We start from the raw sequence: 16,510 nt of genomic DNA on the forward strand, positions 1-16,510 counted from the left end.
AGAAGAATGGGTATTAAAAGTTAAACTGAAAATTCTATAGTCATCCAGTAGGTAGTATTGATAATATTACTGTTACACAATTGACAACCAATTCATATCGTGTATCTATTGCAGTTTTATTATCTTGATTTATTTAACTTGTGTCCAACTTACAGTACTGGCATTGTGGTGCTCCTGTATAATCTACATGGACGTGGTAGCATTAAAAACAGGATAAGATTAAAAACAAGGATATTTTAGTGTCGCAGGAGGGCATATAAAATCCCAGCACACCTTCCTCAAAATCAGGATGATCCAGGGAAAAGAGGAATAGCTGGCAAGCCTAAAGAACACCCTACCCAAAAATCTTTAAAAAACCTGACTGTCACATTTCAGCAAACATGTATTTTCCTTTTAAAATAGGATATCTTTTGTTATTCTAGGTTAAAGAAAACTGCTTTGTTTCCTTGGTCATTTTACCCCAGCATGTTACTGGCTGAAATCTTATCAGTTAACAGGGGAAGCAACTGATTGGTTATTGACAGGACAGAAGCCAGTGAAGGGGTTGGGGACAATGTCATCTTCTAGGTGAAATGGCTCAGGAAACATAAGATGGTCTAAAAGCATGGCCTGCAAAATAGATTTCTTTAACCTAGATTAGTACCAGATTAAAAGCTATAAAACCACAACTGCAGACCAGCATGCCTATTTTGCATAGCGGTTAAAATGTTTGCTTGCATTTGGTTTGTGCTCAGTGTGCACTCTGTTACTTTGATGTCGTGACCCAGATCTCATAGACTGGCTGCAACCGGTCACCATGGTTACAGTGGGGTGTAACAGGCAGTGATGTAATGATGCATTGCGGTTATGGATTCTGTCCCCTGTCGGTGAGATAAGAGGAAGTTAAAAGCTCTAAAACCAGGAATACAGATAAGCCCGGCTCTTTGTCATAGTGGTTAAGCAGGGTTGCCAGTTCGCGTCTAGCCTTCGACCTGTTACACTTGCCCAGTATCAGAGGCTATCTGTAGGCTTGGTATGTAAGTCATTGGATCCTCAGGCCACAGAGTAGAGATAATTATCATCCCATCTGCACTATATTCAGACATGTGCTGTTCATTAATTTGATATGGGCAGTTGTTCTGTGATTTGTTACTACTTAAAAATCTTCCAAAACAGGCTAAGGGTGTAACCATCCAATTAGTTTGCACACAAACGTCTGGAATATTTTTCTGTTGCCTAGCCGTCCCCATGGCAGGTGTGTTGTCCCTTTACTAACTGGGCTGAACACTAAATACCACCTTCCCATAGAACCAAACCAACTAGTTTGTTTATACACAGCATTCTCAGAAAGTAAGAATCCAACGACTACACTACAACAGGTACTGGTCGATATTTGCCGAGACATATGTCAGGATTGTGAATCTACAAAATACAGAATTCAACTAACAAAATAGAAGCATGTTTGATTTGTGCAACTTGATAAATATTATTTAAAACCATCACCTAAAATACGCTGGCTGGATTTACCAGAATGCCTGAAAGTTGCTTATAATATTTTCATGACATTCACAAATAAAGGAATTGAATTTGAGGAGCAGAAATACAGTATTAGAAAAAAAATCACAGAAGCATTTTACTCCTCTTTTTATCTCAGAACTAGAATGAAACAACTTAATACCCAGAGCTCTTGAATTCATTTTTTTTTTTACTTCGTTTTGTCATTTTTGTGCCTGTTTTCTTTTTTTAGAAACAATTTAGAGTAAAAGGCTTTGTGAGTTTTCCCTGTTGTGCTTCTTCATGGATGTTGGGACTTAACAAGTACTTCAGGGGAAAGCACTGAATAGAATTCATAACTCATCAGCACTCTTTTGTCCTCTACCAATGACTTTTTCACCCTGCCTGGTAGCCACTCATAATGTAACTTCCAAATCAATCTGCACTTACATGTTTTGATGGCTCTATGAAACAGCCTTTAAAATGACTGAAGGCACCTTGAAGTTATACAACATCAGTGTTATTAATTTAAAGACAGCCAATTCAATGGTTGCAAATGCAAAGTGTGTAACCAATTTCAAGCCAAATTATGAATATGCATCACTGAACATGACAAACATAAGAAAACATACAGTAATTTACACTTCATTTTTGGCAACATATTTGATCAAACTTAATACCTTCTGACAGGATTCTCATTGCTTTACAGAAGTGATAATGCATCCTTGTGGCAATGTAGTTGATAGTGAGCAGGTGCGGATGATTTAAAGAACAGGCAGACAATTGCAATCCTGGTGAAAAGGTTTGTTTTATTTATTTTTAAGTTCAGTGCCTGACGGGAAAACAAACAGTAAATAATAATGGAGGTAAGTAATACATCGGCGTGTATTACTTAATTTATAGTCCCTGTGTTGCCCTGCAAATAATAATCCTGCTTTTATTATACACCCACACAAAACACATACGCAAGTTTGTTAGTGCGTGAATTGGTGCTAGTGGTGCAACAACAGTTTTATTTGTGATACAGGTGTAGTGCTGTTCTGGGTTTGTGCTGGCCTCTGGTGACAGCTCCAGAACGTGCTGGCTATCTAGTGATAACACGTAACAAATAGACAGAACAAAACAAACAGTCATAATTATCCAACAACAATACAGGTCCTTCCGGGTTACTTAATACCAACCAAAGCGAAGGAATAGATACATCGCTTCAACCCCTATATATACCATCACTCATGACCCCTTGGTAAACGATTGCAGCTGCTTTTTATGATTTGCAGCTGCCACATCATTTGCCCTCTGTGTCAATGAGTTAGTGTACCGAAGCTCCGTCTCATTTCTACATGACCGACTTCCTTTTAACCATCGGAGCGAAGTGTCAAGTATATTAGAATATAGAGTAGAATATTCTGTTCCTGTTACTTAGTGCCCTCACAAGGGAGATTTGCCACCAATAATCATTGTCTTTCTGTCGCAGTCCTGTGACGGGGTAGCGTTGTGTGCCCTGGTGTTTTTGGCAGGGAAGGGGACTCAGAGGCCAGAAAACTGCAATTTAAGCGCAGCTGAGCAATTGTAATAAACAAAAAATACCAAATACAAGACAAAAAAGCACATGGGCCAAAATGTGGTTTAAACAAACAGAAAGTATTGTTCAGGCTGAGCAGTGCATTCACTAAATATTTACACACAGTAACACGGCCAAAACTCTTACCAAATGAAGCCCTTAGCTCTCCTTTTTATGTGATGTGGCTGCTCCCAATTATCACCAATGATCAAATTAAGGAGCAAATGCATTCTCACATATTTTTGGCAGGGGCAGGAATTAACCTCATCCCTGCCAACCACCACGAAAACGCCAAAAACACTATTTACAGCAGGGGCCTGCCCTGCCACATGTACACCCTTGTGCACAGCACACATGGCCCCAACGGCCACCTCCCCTGAAACACAACCACCCTCCCTCATGTCCCATACTGTCCTTTTCCCATCGTTGAGGGAGGGCTGGTCCACAGTCCGGCGCCTTCAAGGCGGGACCGAGACCCAGTGACAGGGGACCCAGGTACAGTGGATGGGGTGACGGGAGGGCAGGCAGGTGATCAGTCAGCTGCAGCCCCAGGCAGAGGTCTGGACTACCAGGGGGAGTGGAGCAGGAGCCCAGGTGACCAACTGTGCGTGGTGGTGCAGTGACCTGGGGGTCAAGCCCAGTGAACACAGGTCCAGTCATGCAGCTTGGGTGTCTGGGAGCCCAGCTTAAGGGATCCAACCCCCAGGCACCGGGCTGTGGCACAGGGATGGTGGTCGAAGCTATGGTGGAGGTGGTTTCCACACCTTCCCCCCCTTCTTTGTAGCCGGAGGCTCCCTTATCTTCGGCTCTGGTAACAGGTAATCCAGCAGCGAAACTGCTGCTTCTGAAAATAATTCCACAGGCGGTGTCGTGCAGGCATCCCCGGATGGTGACGTGCAGCCATCCCCAGGCGAGGCAGAGCTGGCAACCCCAGGCGACGGCGAGCAGGCAACCCCAGGTGAAGCAGAGCAGGCAACAACCCCAGGCAAAGCAGAGCAGGCAGCCACCTCAGGCAAAGCACGACAGGTGCCCCTGTCCTGTGGAGCAGGCGTGGCAGCATCTCTGGATGGAGCGGCTCCTCCTTCAGCATCCCCAGGCGGTGGTGAATTAACATCTCCAGTCGGTGGCGAACTGGCATCCCCAGACGATGCAGGACATGGAGCGGACACTCGTCTTTGCCAGCAAGCAGGTGACCCAGGCGAAGCAGAGCAGGCAGCAACCCCAGGCAAAGCAGGACAGGCAGCAACCCAAGGTTAAGAAGAACAGGCATGAACTCCAGGCAATGCAGAGCAGAGGTGGTATTTCTGAGTGGAGCAGGCGTGGCATGTCTGAGCAGAGAGGCTCCAGCTGGTTCCACGCCTCCTCGTAATAAGGGTCTCCATAGTCCTCCCGGTCGTGACCATACTCCCCACATGCGCCGCAAAGGTGGGCCCTCCACTGCTCCTGTCTGCCGCCCAGTCCGGGGGTCCCAGCAGAGTCAGAACATGCGACCACCACCTCTTCTCCCGTTCCTTCAGCAGCACCTGGGGGCTGCTGCTGCCTTTTCCTTCCCTTTTTGTTTTTTTAATTACAGTCCCGAGTATCTAGGTATCCCACACTGACACCATATGTGACAGGACAGCGTTGTGGGCCCAGGTGTTATTGGCAGGGAAGGAGACAGTTTAAGCGCTGCTGCACAATTTTAATAAACAAACAACAAATACCTAATACAAAATGTTAGGTTACTTACTGTAACCCTGGTTCCCTGAAAGAGAAGACGACCACCAATGACATTAGGTATGGGATATGCATTCCCATTGGTTAGGTATCGCTGCACTCTCTATATCAGAGCTGCCGGTAGGCCCCTTCCTGGGATGATGCACTCGGTCCCGCCCACAGAGGAGATAAAACTATCATCCCACTTGCCCAGTATCAGAGGCTATCTGTAGGCTCCCGTGACAGACGAAAAGCTAGTCAGATTGACACAGAGCTCTTGTCCTATGCACATAGCATCTCAATGCCCGCATTGAATGTACGGTGGCATGGCAAGCAGAGATAGCCACTAAATACACCTTCAAGGTGGAAGATGACCTACCAGCATCAAGCAGTTCTTGCAGAAACTGGAAGATGACTGGCATAGGGCAAGATATGGGGTGATTTGGGAGGGTGCAGCTGCCGTCCCCGGACAGGATTGTCTCTCAAGTTCCGCCACTGCTACACAGCTCCCCCTTTAAGTCCCCGCATCCCGAGGGGACCAATAAAGTAAAGAAACTGTCGAGGTGGACAGTGGCGATGTCTTGGCCGAACCGACAAGGTCAGGGCCCCTCACATCCACTGGTGGGATCCTGGGTTAACAGGGCTGCTGGGGGTGGAAGGCCCAGGTCCAGAGTAAGCCGGTCCCGGTGTAGTATGGGAAGGCAGATTGTATTCTTGAGTGGGGGAGAAAGTATGGGAGACTGGATCAGGGCCTTCTTCAGACTGTTGAAGGCAGTCTCATGTGCAGCCATCCACATAAAGGCCTCCCCCTTCAACAACTGGTGTAGAGGGGCTGCGATGCTGGCAAAGTCCAGCACGAAGCGACGGTAGAAGGAGGCCAGCCCCAGGAACCTTCTGAGTTGCTGCGGGTCTGTTGGTGTAGGCCACTCCTGGACAGTGGTTACTTTTGCAGATTCAGTGGTGAATCTGTGGTGGCCCAAGAAGGTGACCTCCCTCCGCAGGAACCGGCACTTCTCTTGGTTGAGTCCTGCCACTGTCACTTTTTGGAGAACCCGGCGTAAGGCTGCAAGGGCTGCCTGGAAAGTGGCTCCATGGACCAGCAGATTGTCCAAGTACAACAGGCACTCTTAAGGCGGCACATCAACCAAGATCCTTTCCACGAGCCGCTCGAACGTTGCAAATGCGTTGCTAAGCCCGAACGGTATTACTTTGAAATGCCAGAGTCTTCTGCCAGTGGAGAAAGCTGACTTGGGACGTGTTCCTGGTGTCAAGGCCGCTTTTGAGGTCCAGGGAGGAGAACAAGCACAAACCTGCCACCAAGTCCAGAGACTCATCGATACGAGGGAGGGGGTATGAATCATTCTTTGACACCTCATTGAGGCGACAGTAATCGATGCACAGCTGCCAAGCCCCATCCTTCTTTGGCACCATCACGACTGGGACACCAGTGCTGTCCGACGGCTCGATCAGCCCAGTTTCTTTACTCTCCTTAAGCAGTTCTTCAGTAGCGGTATGTCTAGCCAGGGGCAGGTGGCGAGGCCGCAGCTTGATGGAAGCGGCCACCCCCGTATCGATTGGGTTTAAGAGAACCAGCTGCGCGTCCCCTTCAGTGCCACTGCAAGCCTAAGCAAGCACTCCCACTATTGGCATATCTTCAGTATTATCCCTCCATAATAAGGTTGCCACTCGGCCCTACCGCCATATCCGGTGGTGGTTGCGATCCTCCCACCGATGTCCCTCCACCCCCAGAGTGGTGTAGATAGTAGTATAAGTAGGGGGTTGTGGGCCCACCCTCATATCCACCATGTGTGCTGCCATCTTGATTTTTACAAGCGCCGCCACCTTGTTTTTTTATGGATGCCGCCATCTTGTTTCTTGTGGTGCGGCGTCGGTGTCAAAATAGCGCCATGTGCTCTTTTCCATCAGCAGCACTGCCCACACCATTTCTGGCCCCTCCCACAGGCCGTGTTCACCTTCTCCACCGGCGGCCTCCCCTAGCTCACCCTGCACCGGTTCCTCTGGACCTCTCCTACCCCTGCTTGCTCCCACTATCCAATTCTGTCACTGCGCAAGGTCCTCCTCCATCTCCCTTATTCTCACCTCCATCTCCAAGATCTCACGTTCCATCTCTCACTTCTGAACACCAATGTAGCGATCTCCGAAATGAGGAAAGCAAGCATAAATTCAGGGGCTAACTCAATTTTATTTGCCAACACAGAACTGGTTAACAGGCAACTGAGGGTTGTGCTATTAAAGGACTCTTTGGTTGCTGTCAGCTGCAGCCACACTCTCTAATCCAGTTCTCTCTCTTTTATTATCTCCCAGCACCATGCTGTTTGTCTCTAGAGGTTGGATGCAAGAGAATGGATACCTCCCCTGATTTTCATTAAGAAAATCTGACTCCTCCTCTTTTCTAGCACCCCTCCAATCCCTGCTGCTCTCTTACTCCGTGACCCCCTATTTGGGAGGGTGCTGTTACCGTCCCCAGACAGGGTTGGCTCTCCAGTCCTGCCGCCACTACAGTATTATTTCAGATAGAATAATCTTCATGTATGCCCCAGCTACAGAAACTGACCCACAGCCCCCTCCCCCTACTTTTGAAACCAAAGTTACACCAGTGCTAGCTACACAGAGACATTACTAAGGCATAAACAACCATTGGCAGCACTATCGATTGCAGACACCCCCTCGTGTGATTGACAGTGTTCAAACATAGGCTTTAAAAAGTTCAATTGCCAAATTAAATTGAAAGCTCAATTGGCAAGCAGCTCATTTACGATTTAACATAAGAATTGACAAATTCACTTACAAATTAATTTATAAATTTAACAGTTAATTTATACATTTAAAATTTAATTTACGAATGAATTGACACATTATTTTACCCTTATAATGCTCCATACAAAATGGCAAAACTAATTGTGTGTGTCGCCAAACAAAAATTACTTTATGATAATTCCAATAAAGAAAACAAATGACAAGACATTGCCTTGGACTTGGGCATGAATGCTATGTATTATAAAACATTAAATTATGAACTGATAGCATACATAAACACATGGATTTTGTGCAGTATAGGTTATTACAAGCATATACTTTTTATTTCAATTGTAGTCAAGGAAGTAAAGAAACAATGGCCTAACCTGGAGACACAGAGCAGAGAAAGAAGCGTGACAGGGCAAGAGTGGTCAGGATGTTTAAGAGTCAAAAAAGAGGGGCAGTAGATGAAAGTGATGGAAAGTATTTTCGGTAGCTCATTGCTAGCTTCCCAACTTTTAGATATACTTATTACAGGAGCGAGTGTTTGAAAAATGTAATATTGGTCATTTCACAGAGTACTGTAATCACCACTAGCACTTAATTTCGCTCACTGTTTTGTGTTTGTTTTTTGTGTTTAGTGTTGTTGTGTGTAAAACCTGGACTTCTCCAGCATTTATTATTTACTGGTGTTTGCCTTAGGGCTCCAGACATTGCTATTACTATCAATAAACACCCCTGCACCTGAAAGTAATTGCCTGTGGGTTTTGTACCTGCACAGCACTGCACTCACCACTTTGCCACAGCTGATAGCCTAAAACAAACAATTGCATGATGCAGAGCTTAGGTCAAGAAAAGTGCTTCAGTAGACCAGAGCAGAGCGTGTATAGAGGACCTGCTACAGAAGCCGGAGATACAACTATCAAGCCCCCTTCCCAGTACAGATAAATTTTGCATCTACCATTTTATAGCCCACTTACCCGACAAAAACCCCAAAAAACTATTTTTTATTATTATAAAAACAAATATACACAAACTTCTTGCAGTTGCTGTTGCTAATTTTTTTAAATTTTGTAGTCGCCAGTTATTTTTTGTATTTTCTCCTAATTTAGAATATCCAGTTGTTTTTAGGCTCAGCTCATTGCTGCCATCCCAGCGCTGACTGGGGAATGGCGATGATGAACACTCGCTGTCCTCCAAAGTGAGTGTCATAAGCTGACCGCTTCTTTTCACACTGCAGACTTACCATGCAGCCACCTCAGAGCTACAGAGTCAGAGGACAATGTAGCTCTGGGCAGCTTACAGGCAAGCCCACAGGCGCCTGGCCAGGCTACAGGGGGTGCTGGTGAATGGTGAACTGAGGACACCCTGGCTTTCAGACATTTACCCAGTCACTTAAAGGTCTGTAAATATGGCTTTCACGGACAAGCAGTTGAACTGAATACATGCTTGCAATCTAGCCAGGGTAGGAGATGTTTTTTTGCCTGTATTGGAATTTGACCAGGAAATACTGCAAGGTTAACACCCCGCCTCTTTGAAAGTGTCATGGGGTTAAATTACATTTCCTGTCCTTTTTATTGTGCTTGCACTCAGAGTGTTTCAATGAGTGTTACTTTGCCTTGGCCAGAGTTCAAAGCGTCAGCATCGTCTAGTTAACACCTGCTCTGTATTGCCAGCAACACAAAAGGAAAATAATTACCCACGTACATTATATTTAAAATACTATGAATAATGCATTTACTTCACTTGCAATATGTTAATTTCATATACTTGTTTTTACAAAGTAAGGGCCCTCAGCAATTTATACATATACAATGTGAAATATGTAACACTGTGTTTATTTTAGTATTACAAAAAAGTAGTACAGAATCTGGAAATATAAGAGGAAAAAACAGTTTTAACCCTGATGGTGTAAACAATACAAACAAAGAATTTGTACTTTTTACCTTATTTGAAATGTTTACCTTGAACTTGGATTCATGAAGAGAATTGGTAATACTAAAAGTTAAATTCTGAGGAAATGTTAGTTCAAACCTGGATTTCTCCCTCATACTGCAGGCATTAGAAAGTCATATTTTAAAAAAAAAAAGCAGTTACATTAAATTTACAGGGTGCTATGCAAGGTGCTATCCCCCATATTACTGTCTGTACAATGTATGAGGTGTTTGAGCATTAGCACACACTATATACTGTACGTGGCTTAACTCATTGATGCAAGCATTGATAAAGCTCGAGTGTTTATACAAAGGCATACAGTAACTAAAGCATGTCTCTTGAAGGATGTTCAGTCATTATCATAGATGCAACCTGTTGGGGGAAAAAAATAACACTATTACAGGTTTATTAATTTAAAATTCTTACTACTACTACTACTACTACTACTACTAATAATAATAATAATAATAATAATAATAATAATAATAATAATAAATAATAACAACAACACCATTGGGTCATATTCAGTAAACTCATTCATTATCAATGTTATAAAACTATCCTACAAGTTCCTTATCATTCTTGAGTTTAGTTTTACATGTCAGACTGAAAATAAAGTCTGGAAAACTAAACCCATCCATCCATCCATTATCAATAACCGCTTAATCCTTTACAGGGTCACGGTGAGCCACAGCCTAACCCGGCATACGCAGGGCGCAAGGCAGGACTACATCCTGGACGGGACGCCAGTGAAAACTAAGTTTTGTACTAAAATGTGTTATTAAATTTAAAAGCAGGCTGTCAATAAAGCACAATTACATATAAGGCCCACTGTAGATAAATACATATTGTAAGTAGTTAACATGAAAATAAATAATTACATACAAAATCAGTTTTGAATCACAGTATATCATAGAAGAAAATAGATACTGAATACAAATAATTGGTGAACAGCATATGCAAAAGCTGTGTAAGATGTTTTGAACTTCCAAAACAGTGTGGTATTAACAGTAACAGAAAAAAGGCCAAAATGTATGTTGATGCATTTTATGAGATACATGATATGATCAACAGTTCACTAGTTACTCAGCCTTTATATTATCTTAAATGTTTTCGTATATAAAACATACTGCATGGTTTTGTAAGGGACAATAACTTTTTGCGACATTACTTGACATACAAAAGTTAAGGCTTTGCCACCAGTGTGTTATTCAGTTGTGCTGCATATTGTAACAATTTTAAATACAGGTCATTTTTTAGATGTGACTTACCCTCGCCGATGTCATCATATATATCAGCATCACTGTAACAAAGAGAAGAGTTGTATATTTAGCACAAATGGTAACAGTTGATTATATTCTTCATTAAATGTTTTGGGGGGGAGGATGCCTATAAGGAAAATTGTATTTTTGAAATATGACATTTTTTAAATGTTCATTCTTCTTCAACTGAAATTGTGAAAGCATCAGAGGGACTGCAGTAAACAAATTCACAATAGCCAACTGTATCGCTGATCTCTTAAAACAAAACATTTCAATTTAAAATTCCTATTTGAGACTTAAATATTCTTATATTTAAGATGGCACCATATTGTATTATATATATATACACATACACAACCGGTCAAAAGTTTTAGAACACCTCCATTTTTCCAGTTTTTATTGAAATTTACGCAGTTTAATGTCTCAATGTACTCTGCAATTAAAGCATAGAACAAATAAACAATTGGAGATAAAAAAAGAAATCATGGAATCGTTTTGTTTAACAAAATTTAATCTAAATTCTTGACTCAAAGTAGCCACCTTTTGCAGATATAACAGCCAAACACACTCATGACATTCTTTCTACAATGGAAATCAAATATTGTTCGGAAAGTTCTTCCCAGCGCTGTTGCAGAAGTTCCCACAAAATGTGTTGCATTTGTTGGTTGCTTTGCTTTCACCCTTCTGTCCAGTTCATCCCAAACCAGCTCGATGGGGTTTAAGGCTGGAGACTGTGCTGGCCGTTCCATGATTTGAAGCCTACCGTCTTGTTCTTTTCTTCTAAGGTAGTTCTGACATAGCCTGGAGGTATGTTTTGGGTCATTATCTTGCTATAGGATGAACCCCTGACCTACTAGGCGTATACTAGAGGGTACTGCACGGTGCTGCAAAATGCTGTGGTAGCCGTTTTGGTTCAGGGTGCCACTCACTCTGGATCGCCGACTCTGGATCCAGAAAAAGAGCCCCAGACCATCACGCTTCCTCCTCCACGTTTGACACTTGGTGTCTCACACCGAGGAACCATCCTTTCGCCTACTCGACGGCGTACAAAAACCCTGCGTGATGAACTGAAGATTTCAAATTTTGATTCATCGGTCCATAAGACCTTCTTCCAGTCTTCAGTAGTCCGTTGGCGGTGCTTCATGGCCCAGGCAAGCCTCTGTTTCTTATTTTGCCATCTTAGCAATGGCTTTCTTACTGCCACTCGACCTGTCAAACCTGAAGCTCGAAGTCTTCTCTTCACAGTTTAAACTGAGACTTGCTTACTTCGACCAGTGTTAAGCTGTGGTTGAAGCTGTTGTCCTGTGAGCCGCCTATCACGCAAGCTGTGGACTCTCAGAAACTTGTCTTCTGATTCTGTTGTGGCTTTGGGTCTGCCAGACCTCTTCCTGTCAGAGTTTCCTCCAGTTTCCAAGTGCCTTTTGATGGTGTAGGAAACTGTACTCACTGACACCTTGGCTTTCTTTGCAATTTCTCTAAAGGAAAGACCTACACTTTTAAGGGTTATAATGGTTTGCCTGTCTTCCTTTGTTAATTGCTTTTTTCTCACCATTATGATAGCAATATACTACTTCCTGCACCACAATACTGTCCAAAAAATGCTTAGGAGGGTGTAGTAACACAGTCTGTTCACTGCTTTTATACAGACAGAGGGTTTGTAAGTAATCAACAAAAGTTGGGACACCTGTAGGAATTGTTAGCATCAACTTTCAAAGCTTAATTTACTTCCATTGCTGCAGATCAGCTGTAAGTTGTTAACCCATTACTTGTTCCCTGAAAAAGGCCTTTTTGTATAACTCTGAAATGTACATTATTATTCAGTTTTTGGTAACCTAAACTTTTTTTCTAACCTCTGGCAGTTTACCGCGTACCATTTCAGGTTATTCACTGGACTTGAACTGCTTAAATTTCAATAAAAACTGGAAAAATGGGGGTGTTCTAAAATTTTTGACCGGTAGTGTGTATATGCTGCTGCACGTATTATATTTCTCCCCCACTCCTTCCACATATATATATATATATATATATATATATATATATATATATATATATATATATATATATATGAAAACTTTACCTGATGGGAATATGGATTTCATTTTATTCTGCCTTGTCCCTTTACCCACACATTTCTAAATGCAAAATGCTGCCTTTTCTGTTTGCTATGTTTTTCTTTTGCTTAGTTTATTTTTTATCTTTACAGGAAATCTCCCCCACTAACCTAACAGTACAGAGTACAGTGCGAAGTTCACAGGCGTGCTCTATTCAAATGCAACAGTACATTTGAGTGTTTCAGGTGTAGAGAAGAATGATTTTAAACTGTGAACGCCTTTTGTTTATGTATAAATAATCTTTTCCAACTGCCTTAATGCAATATAACATTATGGACTAGAATCCCTAAATCAGACACTTGCTTTCAACTTGAACTTGTAGGTCATTTGGAGTAGTGGGTAAGACACTGTGTCCCACTACAGTTTTAAAATCTACACAAATAGATTAACCCATACAATGTGGTCTGCCACAAGATATAACCCTCTTCAGTATCTCATCTGCTAAATGCAAAATGAAATGTTTTTTTTTTTTTTACTTACTCCACGATTATATTGCTGTTTAAAACGTAGCCAACTGTAAAAGAAAATAGACACGTTATGCTTTGTAAATGCACATGTAAGATAAAGCGAACACAACAGTCTGCTATATTTAATTTAAAACGTTGAAAATATTAATATTATTAGAAACATTGCAGCAATCAGATAAAGAAACCAGGAAGTCAAAAAGCTTTACTTTAACTACTAGTTGTACTGTATATATTTTTTACCACAGATAGCACCAGGCAACTTAATTTTTCAATTTTCAATCTTCAATCTTCCTGTACTGTAACTTAGTAGATGGAACAACACTTAGAAAGGACATAGCTATTTATAAAGATACTGAATGGTGTTTGTACAGTATTTCTAATAGTGGGACCCCCATATTAACAAAGCTTAATGAGTCATGAGGCAAAATTCACAATGCAGAGTGCTGTCTCTACGTTTTGTATACGTGGACCTTTTCTAGACTGTAACTAAAGAAACCAAGTTGCAGAGAACATTTTATATATATATAGATATATATATAATATCTATATATATATATATATATATATATATATATATATAATTTTTCACAACTTACATTTGCCTTCGTCATTCCTGCAAATCATTTTGTTGTCTACTGCCTTCTGTATAACATCCAGCACCTCCCCAGGCTTCAGGGGTAAGTCTTTGCCTCCCCACTTTTTGTTTGTCAGTGCAGGTACAACTGTCACCTGGTGCAGAACCTGAATTTCTCCATCATACTGCAGGCAGTGGCAATTGAAAACAAAAGAGCAACCTGAATTATTACTTGAAAACAAGCAGCATATTTCAGTATGCCTTGGTAAAAGCCTTGCCAAGTGTAGAAAACTAGTAAAGAAGTAAGTATGGTAAAGTACCAATTGCATCTCCTTTAATGGCTCTACAAAGTAAAAGGTTAAAGCATTAATTAGTATGCATTAGCTCATCCCTCCTTTGTAACATTTTCTCTCTTGACATTGTTTCCTCAAAACATCTTCTAAGGTAAACCGTTTATATTCAACATGCTGATGTAAAAAGTTCCTGTTCTGCAGCTAAAACATAATTGTCCACTGAACCTAAACTAAAACATTATTAGTATACCAAAACTATTATAACTTATTAATATATATATATATATATATATATATATATATATATAATATATATATATATATATATATATATATCTTTGTATGTTCTTACTTTGAACTTTTTCCTGAACTCCTTCTCCTCTTTTTCAAATTTCTTCTGCTTTTTGGGGTCAGCTTTCAACTTCAAGAGACTAAAACAAACAAAAAATTTGACATCTGAAATTAGCCACATTCAACTGTGCAATTTCACAGACCGAAACAAAAGTACATCTTTTTGACAGTGAGAACTCTAAGGGCCTCATTTACAAAAGGTCACTAAATATAGCTGTAACGTGCACCATAAATTGAAATTTACTATCAGAGAACACATTAATTTACGTGCACACAATTTGGTTAATTTACATACCATAGCGTGCGCACTACATGTATTGTGAGTGATAATTTAACGTGCACGATAATGTCAGAGACTTACCGTGATATAAAAAGCCCCAGCAGTCCAGATGTATATTTTGGTCAGTGGCTTATTGTGAAAGGTTTAGGTGGCTTACATTTACCGGAAATGAGCGATCAACAGATGCAGCCCTCCGCAGGGGACAGGTTAAGGCAACACAAACTAAAACTGCACGCAGAGGAGTTAGAAATTCTAGTGGAGGAGGTTGTTTTAAATTATAATGCCTTGTTCAATACAGTGTTTTATTTAACCACGCTATTATTTGTACCAATGTAATGAATTATAAAATAAAATCTAGGAAATTATAACATTAATTCACAGGCAAGTTTTACTTCTCTATATGAAAACTTGAATGCAAGTAATACCTCCATGATGCCACCTAGATTTCAGCCCAGAAAAATAGATTTAAATAGTGTGATATCAGTGGTTAAAGCCTGGTCTCCAAAAGAACTAATTATCGCTCACTTTAAGGTGCACACTACGATTATCGCTCTTTAGTAAATATGGTGTGAATAAAGCTCATCTCATTATTCAGAGTGGGGTGCTTAATTTATATACATTATCATGCATTACCATACAAACCACCTATTCATTCTTATCATGCATTACCATACAAACCACATATTCATTCTGATTGCCATAGTGTGGAACAATAAAATGAGTGTGCATCATAACATGCCCACTATTTCGCGCGATAATGAATAACATTGCAATAGTAAATATGGAAATCATGAACGTGCACACGAATTACAATTGTGGTGCACCATGATGTTTAGTGCCCTTTTGTAAATGAGGCCCTGTGCTACGGCGGATGAGGCTGGGCTGTATTTTGCTGACATGCTTGTTATTATTGTTGTTTGTACATTGGTTGGAGGATGATAACATTATTACCTGGATGGTGGTGGGGGTGGAGGGAAATCATGTGATTCCACATCATCATAGATCTCGTCATCTGTTGCTGCTGGTGCTTTATCTGGAAAAGGGAAGGGTGGCTTTCAATCAATAGAGGACGAAGGATTAATCTCCTCGGTAAACAATTTGAAAAATTAATTAGAAGAAACAATGTTGAAGGTGACATCTTTTACTGAATCAACATATCATTAGAAAATACACAAAAGTTCAAGTAATTTCCCTTTTAAAATGTAAACATCTACAAATACACCCTTGAAAGCTTGTGTGTGTGTGTGTGTGTGTGTGTGTGTGTGTGTGTGTGTGTGTGTGTGTGTGTGTATATATATATATATATATATATATATATATATATATATATATATATATATATATATACATATATATATATATATATATATATATATATATATATATATATATACACACACACACACACACACACACACACACACACACACACATACAGCTCTGGAAAAAATTAAGAGACCACTGCAAAATTATCAGTTTCTCTGGTTTTACTATTTATAGGTATGTGTTTGGGTAAAATGAACATTTTATATATATAAAAAGATTGTTTGATAAAGAAAATAAAGATTGATTGTTTGATATTGCCAATACCTATATACAATTTCCCAGTACTGTAGGTGCATCTCTGAGGCAATACAACCAACTACACAGGTTAAAGTGAATGTTAAACAAAATGTTTTCTTACCTTTTGAAAACTCAGTCGGTGGAGGTATTCTGTGAAATCAACACTGAATTACTTTATATATATATAG

At 40.9% G+C, this 16,510-nt stretch overlaps 1 protein-coding gene across 5 annotated transcripts in view; it reads right to left on the minus strand.

Annotated features, from left to right (window-relative positions):
• Positions 1-9,286: 9,286 nt before the first annotated feature.
• The window catches only part of LOC121318492 (FYN-binding protein 1-like), a 64,503-nt gene continuing 57,279 nt past the window's right edge, over positions 9,287-16,510 (minus strand). For all 5 annotated transcript variants that reach the window (XM_041255257.1, XM_041255221.1, XM_041255229.1 and 2 more), the window contains 7 exons: positions 16,444-16,472; positions 15,711-15,792; positions 14,481-14,559; positions 13,858-14,020; positions 13,275-13,308; positions 10,693-10,724; positions 9,287-9,793 (listed from right to left, as the gene is read on the minus strand). In XM_041255257.1, coding sequence (XP_041111191.1) covers positions 9,771-9,793; positions 10,693-10,724; positions 13,275-13,308; positions 13,858-14,020; positions 14,481-14,559; positions 15,711-15,792; positions 16,444-16,472 — 442 coding nt within the window. In that variant the 3' untranslated portion in view covers positions 9,287-9,770. The remainder of the gene's footprint in view (positions 9,794-10,692; positions 10,725-13,274; positions 13,309-13,857; positions 14,021-14,480; positions 14,560-15,710; positions 15,793-16,443; positions 16,473-16,510) is intronic.

Source organism: Polyodon spathula, chromosome 1 (assembly GCF_017654505.1).
Source record: "Polyodon spathula isolate WHYD16114869_AA chromosome 1, ASM1765450v1, whole genome shotgun sequence".
In the NCBI taxonomy this organism is placed as follows: Eukaryota; Metazoa; Chordata; class Actinopteri; order Acipenseriformes; family Polyodontidae; genus Polyodon; species Polyodon spathula.